This window comes from Prosopis cineraria, unplaced genomic scaffold (assembly GCF_029017545.1).
Source record: "Prosopis cineraria cultivar Desert tree isolate PC_DT_omini unplaced genomic scaffold, ASM2901754v1 PC7, whole genome shotgun sequence".
Lineage (NCBI taxonomy): Eukaryota > Viridiplantae > Streptophyta > Magnoliopsida > Fabales > Fabaceae > Prosopis > Prosopis cineraria.
This window is the reverse complement of record NW_026555338.1, coordinates 22,224,042-22,231,928: the sequence shown is the minus strand read 5'-3', so window position 1 is coordinate 22,231,928 and position 7,887 is coordinate 22,224,042. Positions and strand designations below refer to the sequence as shown.

Below are 7,887 nucleotides of genomic sequence, written 5' to 3'. Positions count from 1 at the left end.
AATTGCAAATTCTTCCAAACAAATAATTTCTCATAAGAACAATAAATATTGAGATTGTGTTCATGAATAAAATTAAAACATTGAGTTTCAAATCAGAGAGAATAAGTTGCAATTACCTAGAGTTGAATAAATAATCTTATAAAATTCATTGTTTAAAATTTTGTGTTTTTATAAAAAAATTTGTGTTCTTAAATTAAATTGAAAAATTGAGTTGCAAATCAAACTAGAAGGAGTTGTAAATTTCAAAAAGTAGGATGCAAGTTTATAAGTTTGAAATTTTGTCAAGATATCAACTAAATACCCAAGAGATTTCTTTCGTATTTTGAAATTTGTTGGGGCTTTAATGTGATAAAATTGTCCTTTTAGGAGTTTAGTGTCATTCTTCCTTTTTTAATTTATCAAGTTTAAAATCTATCTTCTAACGTTTTTTTAATAAAACACGCAAGTATGCAAATTACATGAGGTAATCAATTTTGAAAATTAAAAATACGTTTTTAAATTTTCTGTAAATACATAATGTACATGGGATGACAAATATCTTAGAATAATTTAAGTGGAGATTATACGTTTTTTTTAAATTATTCTCTATTTTTTAATATACACTGAGTAAGATATTCAAATATAATTTATATAAAAAATAGAACAATTTATTATTTATCTTATTAATATGCATGGAGTAGAAAAATTCTAGAGCAACAAATTGTTTATAAAATATAAGAAACAAAATATAAAACAAAACCTATTTTATATTAAAAACCAATTATTTATATTGAATATAATTGAGATCTCAAATTCAAAAATAAAATAAATTGTCACTTACATTTTTGTAAAAATAATTTATTGTATATTTCTATAATGTAATTGATAAAAAATCCCTATGTATTGCCTGGAAATAAAAAGGATTAAGTAAAAGGCAATTTCACCCTTAAATTATAGGTCAAGAAGTGTTTGGATTTGGGATCCTAAATTTATCTTTTAATAAAAGTTAACTTCAGTTAGTTCATAAAAAATTATAAAAAAAGACATAAAAATTATAAAAAAAAGATTCAAAAATTACAGACGTGGACCCAAAAATTTTAGAGAAAAAGACCAAGAAAATTTTTTTAGTCATTTTCTATAATTTTTTGTTCAACTAAATGTCAAAGTTAATATTTGTTAATTGTAGGGGCAAATTGCATCGTTTTAAAATATTAAAAAAATATTAAAGGAGAATATTATACAAAAAATAAGTTCAAAGTTTCAAACTTTCTTGGACTTATAGTTCAAGGGCCATTTTACTATTTAACCCATAAAAATATAGTTCTTTATAATTAAATTATAAAATTACTTATACCTTGAGAAAAAATATACTTATTTTTTTATTATTAATTATTTATTTTTAATTACTTGCATAATTATATTTCATATTTTTTAAATAAAAATACATGATAAAATTATCAAATTAATATTTACTTAATATTTAAATTAATTAGTTTTTATGGTATGCTTATTTTGAAAAACGAATGCAGGAGATGGGAGATTTTATTGATTTATAAAAAATTGAAAAGTGAGCTTATATAAAATTTGAGAATTAATATAAAAAATTAGGATTATATTCTCGTGCAACGCACGTGGTATAAAATCTAGTTATTATTAATATTGCAATATAATCTAATTTAAATTTTTATAATTAATCATGTATTTATATTACATAATATATTTTATTTATTAAATAGAGTTTAACAAATTTAATAATATTATATACAAATTTATCAATATTTAATTTTAAAAAGTAATGTTTTCTACAGTAATTTGTACATTTAAAAATGATTTTAACAAAAATCATCCAAATATTTTTAGTTTTATCAAAATTAGATTTAAAAAATAACATCCAAACATAATCACATTATAATAATATAAGAAAATTTAATTAAAATTAATCATATTAATTATTCTTTTCATAATTAATTTTATTCAATAAAAATTCAATATTCAATCACGTCCAAAATAAAAACAACTTTGGAACCCATTTAAAAAATAACATTCAAACACGATCACATTATAATATAAGCAAATTTAATTAAAATTGATCATATTAATTGTTTTCTCATAATTAATTTTATTCAACAGAAATTCACTATTCAATCACATGCCGACTAAATGCAACTTTGAAACCCAATCGCTACTTTGCGTCTCATTGAGCGTCCATGAAAGTGACAGTGTCCAAGTCACTTTCAATGTAATGAACAATATATGAAAGTTGACCCAACTTGTCACCGCCTCCAATGTGTGTGTGTGTGTGTATATTGATGATTGACATGCTCCGTAGATTGCATATGAAAGCAGAGATGTCACAACGAGTGCGGGAAGGTCTATTGCCGTTTCTGATGAAGATGTTGAACACTGCGGTGGTATTGGTGAACAACCTCCGTGCATGGTGGTCGCTGTCATCATCGAAAGGCGAGAACGAGAATGAGAATGAGCATGCTCTGAGCTGGACTTTAGCTACTCATCAGCCCAACAATGGCCGACCTTGGCCAGCACCACTACTGGTCAGCTCTTTTATTCATGCTTTGCTTTTTATATTAGAACATTCGCTTTATTGGGTGAAATTTTGGATATGTATTTTTTCCTTTTCAAACTCAAGCTTCTTTTATATATTTTTTCCCCTTTTATATATTCGAAACTTTGCTATATAATCTTTTATATATTTGAGACTTTGCTCCTGCATTATTTTAGATAGGGCCGTCGAATCTAAATCATCTCGGCGAGCTCGGTGAAAAGTCCACTACACCCATTTTTGTTTCTTGCTCTTTGCTGTTCACTCTCACGCTGTCTCTTGAATTTTAGCTTAAGATAGTGATAATCTGAGCTAAATTTTCAAAAATACCAAACAATAAGAGAGCAAATTGACTCTTAGATTATAAGTCCAGAAATGTTTGGGACTCTAAACTTATTTTTAGTACAATGTTCTTTTTTCAACTTTGAAAATAGTATAATATTATCATTATCGTTAACAAAAGTTAACTTTAACTATCAATTGATTAAAAAATGATCTCAAAAATTATTAAAAAATTACCAATAAAATTTTCTTGATTCTTTTCTGTAATTTTTGGATCTTTGTTTGTAATTTTTGGATCCTTTAATATAATTTTTTTGTCATTTCTTATAATTTTTAAGATCCTTTTATTTTTTTTTGATGAATTAACTGTCAAAGTTAACTTTTGTTAATAGTAAGTGTTAAAGTGCACCATTTTTAAAAGTTAAAGGAAATATTGTACCAAAAAAAAAATTTAATGTCCAAAACACTCTTGGATATATAGTTTTCAAGCTAATTTACTCTTTTATTGAATAATAAACTAAGTTCGTTAAAACATTGCTTATTCGGATCTGCTTGATCCATTTTTAACCTCGATGCAAGTTCCAAAAAAAAAACTCAAGAAAAAACCTTGACAAAGATGGCATTTTTATCATTCACAATGCTTTTTTTAATTAAATTTCCCTTAGTGCTTTACTCTAAAAGACACATTTGAAAAGAATTTCACCCTCCGTTTTTTTTTGTATGAAAAAATTTCATGCTTTAGTAATTGATACTTTTATTTGAAAAGAATTTCACCATCCCGTTATTTCTTGGAACTCACTGAAATTTTTTAGTTTTTAATATACATTGCTACTTTAATGAAAAAAAAAGGCACGTGATGACAGATTATCACGATAAATAATGGAAAAATTTTATTTTAAATCCTTTGACCATACTTAATGAAAAAGAAGGCCCCTCAAGCTCTGAAAATTCACTTCAAACCAAGGGTACTAAAGTAAAATTAAAATGCAGAGTAAAATTACCTCATTATTCTCTATCCCCTCCAATTCTCTATTAAAATTGTTTATTTCCCTACATGAAATTATTCATTGACCTATAAAAATTGTTTGTGCCATTACTGAATCTTGATTTTGTTTCAAGCATTTTAATCATGGTAAAATGAATTGTTTATTTCCCTACATGAAATTACTTATTGACCTACAGGAGTTGTTTGTGCCATTATTAAATTTTAATTTTATTTAAAGTGTAATAATAATTGTAAAATGAGTTGTTCATTTCCTTACATTAAGTTATTCATTGATTTGCAAGAATTGTTTGTGTCATTACTAAATAACTTCATGTAGAGAAATAAATAACTTCAATAAAGAATTAAAGGGGATGAGGGATAATGAAGTAATTTTACTTTGCATTTTAAATTCACTTCAGTAACCTTGGTTTGATGTGAATTTTCAAAATTTAAGGGACCTTCTTTTTTATTAAATGTGATCGAGGGTCTTAAACAAATTTTCTCATAAATAATCCTCAGTGGCTTAGTCACATGAATTTATCTTTTGTTTCTTTTAACAAACTGGGACTACTTCTAATGACAATGGCAATAGCCACTACTTCTATTCAAGAAGGCAAATCCTTAATGCTGTGTTCTTTTTCTCTAATGTCAACATCTTCAATTTCTCTCTTGAAGCCTTTCCCCCCAACTTCGTCTTCGCTCCCACCATTACAATTCTACTTACCTTCTTTCAAATTCGAAGTTCAGTCGCCAATACCCTACCCTTCCACCTTCACCCTATCATTTTTGTGGTTGTTGTCCTATGTTCCATAGCATATTACTTCAGTTTTGCAGCCAAGTTCTTGTTTCTTGATTTGCTTCTTTGTTTGAAGTACTCATGTCAACCTCTGGCTGTTTGGCTGTTGCCTCTCTGATACCTTTAGTTCTGCAACTTCCATGGTGGTCCCTTTTCTTTATCCTTTTATTTCTTGGAGGGTTTTTTAAGCTGCTGAATAAACTTCATGGCATATACGGCAATGTATGCCGTCCACATCCAAGAACAGTACAACCGCCACTCCTACCTATATTCAATCATTAGTGGATGAAGATTGATTCAGAAGAATATTCCATAACTTAAGAATAATTTGCATGTATCTTTGTATCTTTCTGTCTTCTCTATTCAAATGCTGTCTAATATTGTGTGTATAGCCAGGAATAACATAAGACAAATAGAATCTTTTCCTTTGACATTTCTCTCTGCTCTGGCACTCCTCTGCAATTCTATTTGGATCATTGCCTATTGTATATGTTGTTGAATGTTCCCGTAGAATTGTGCACATGATTGCTATTCAATATATAAACAACTCATTTCTAGTATGAGTATCTCCCTTCTATTTTCTGCATTGATTACTTGCATTGTGACTATGACGCTATGTGTCAGCTTTCCACCACTCTTCTCTTTCTCTGTTCCTGAACATTGTGTCTCCCTTTGTTTCACTGTCCTATCTATGATTTAGATTTAGTAAAGCTAAGTTTGTAAAGGTTAAAAACTGTCAATGACAGTGATAGGTAGAACAAACTGTGAACGGACCCCTTTCAGCTAAGCTTGGTTCATTGTTCAGAGGTTTCATGTTAAATATTAAAGATGCCCCACTTCGGAATCTATTCTAGAATTTTAACACGCCAGAGTGGGACCCAACACCTATGAGATCTCCCCCATCAACGGAACTGGTTTCGGCGCTCATCTTAGGATGAGCATCATGGTCCTCAGTACCAAAAACATGGCAGTGTTTTTTCTTTATTTTTTTAAATTACAAACTCATTATAATAATAAATAAATAAATATTACTTTAATATTGAATAAACAAATAAATACTAAGATCTTAAAATTAAATTAGAGTAGCTCAAATAAAAATTTTAGTTTGAACAGTTTAAAATTATATTAAAAAAGTAAAAAAATGATTTGAAGAGTTTAAAATTGAGGTTAAGTTTAGCAAAATAAGTTAATTTCTTACACTGTAACAAATCAAATTTAAATTCTTATTAAGAAAAGTATCTATATTTAATACACGATCATGCCTTGAAAAATATTACTTTTCATTGATAGACAACTGTGCAAAATTAATAAAATAAAAAAATAAATTTTTTTGTTTCAATTCTAATTTTTTCAATGCAGTCCTAAACTATTTAGATCAAAGTTTATATATAAACTATTCAAGTCAAATTTTAATGAGTCAAAACTATTCAGGTTTAACTTTAACATCTTAATATTTATTTGTTTATTAAATATTAATATAATAATTTTATAATATTTATTTATTATTATTATAATGAGTTTATGATTTAAAAAAAAGAAAACAAAACACTGCCAAATGGTAGTGTTTTGGTGCTGAGCACCGAAATCGATCCCCCCATCAACGGGGACAAAAGGATGAACTTTTTGTTAATTTCTTTTTTTTTGTTTGATTTTTGGCATTGAATTGGACGTTATTCTTCTTCCCTTCCTTTCTTTTTTGCAAGTCCCTTACTCCTTTTGCGCTTTAAATCCCAATTGATCATTCATTGTCCTGTAAATCTAAATCCATGTTTTATACACTCGTTTGCTTTCCATGAGACTATGACCCTCTACTATAACACCATCCTCCCAACTCTTAATGGTTGAATTAATAGATTTAGAGTGTGTTTGGATTAAAAAATTTACAACTGAGGTTAGGATTTAACTGAGGTTAGTAAATTGAGGTTAGAAGAAAAGTCAGTTGATGTAACGTGATTTATGTTTGAATATCATTTTTTTTAAAAGTCAGTCAGATAAACTGAAATTCGTTTGGATGATTTAATTCAAAAGCTAGTTGAGATATTTAATGGCAAAAATAAGCATAAATTTTTTATCTTAAATAAGCATGTTTATATTTTTTTGACTAACTAATAAATAAAAAATATTAAACTTAAAATTACAACTAATAAGGAAAATATCTTAAATATTCAACCATGAAAACCTAAAATAAATTAATCTTTAATTGATATGATTTACAAGTTGATCTCTAATTGTATCACGAACACGTTGCATTTGTCTTGATGATCCAGGTAGATTTGACGAGGATGCTTCACCAATATCGATATCTTCCTCCTGGACTTCTACACTTTCATCTTCAGCTTGTATGAAATGCTCGTCAGTAATTGAATTTCTCCTAATAAAATTATGTATTGCCATTGTTGTACAAACAATTTGAACTTGTGTTTTATATTTAAATTTGGGCATTTTTCATATAATTGCAAACCTATTCTTTCACACTCCAAAAGTTCTTTCTATAGTGCATCTTAGACTTGAATGATAATAATTGAAGACCTCATTATTGTTTGCAAATCCTGCAACTCGCCTAAAGTCTGGAAGGTGATAACGTTCGCAACGATATGGACCAAGATACCCATTTAGTGTTGGATAACCAGAATCAACCAAATAATATTTACCTATTAAATGAAAGGAAGTGATGTAAATTTGACCAACATTAAATCAATGCAATAATAATTATAGTGACTTTAATAAAATATACCTGGAGGTGGATGCGGAAAATGCATTGAAGGAGTTGATATGGTATTATCAAATACTCGAGCATCATGAGCTGTACCTTCCCATCCCGTGATGACAAAAGTAAAATACATGTCCCAATCACATACAGCCATAACATTCTATGTTGCATATCCCTTTCTTCTAATAAATTTGATTTGATCGGCAATACTAACCACGTATGGCACATGAGTGCCATCAATTGCTCCTATAACATCCTTAAAGAATGGCCAATATCGTGGATCATTTTGAATTTTTGAATGACATCGTTGAAACAAAGGATCGAGTGGCTTTATGTTTGCCTTGGAAAGGTTAAGGCAGGCAGCTAATACTTTATGAAAATTTCTATGGACAGTTTCCCCTGAATGCTGAAATTGTTTCTGTATCATCCTATTACTAACTTCATGTCTAACTGTATTTAAAAACATTCCAACCATTTCTTCAACTCTTATTTTTTTAGACTTTTTTAGACCAAGATCAATTAGTGTCGCACACAATTGCCTAAACAAATGTTTTTCCATTCGAAACATTTCATAA

General features: G+C 28.1%; 1 protein-coding gene across 1 annotated transcript; it reads right to left on the bottom strand.

The window, feature by feature from the left end:
• Positions 1-6,700: 6,700 nt before the first annotated feature.
• On the bottom strand, positions 6,701-7,497 carry LOC129315060 (uncharacterized). Its single transcript, XM_054958573.1, has 2 exons — positions 7,337-7,497; positions 6,701-7,253 (listed from the first exon to the last, which is right to left on the bottom strand). The coding sequence occupies exons 1-2, from the start codon at positions 7,464-7,466 to the stop codon at positions 7,072-7,074; spliced, it is 312 nt and encodes a 103-aa protein (XP_054814548.1). The 5' UTR covers positions 7,467-7,497; the 3' UTR covers positions 6,701-7,071.
• Between the last annotated feature and the right edge of the window lie 390 nt (positions 7,498-7,887).

Bases quoted from the DNA above. Each gene is read 5' to 3' on its own strand.
- LOC129315060 (XM_054958573.1), bottom strand. From the start codon at position 7,466: ATGGCTGTATGTGATTGGGACATGTATTTTACTTTTGTCATCACGGGA. The intron at 7,254-7,336 runs GTATATTTTATT...TTCATTTAATAG, and splicing joins TTTTCCGCATCCACCTCCAG to GTAAATATTATTTGGTTGAT.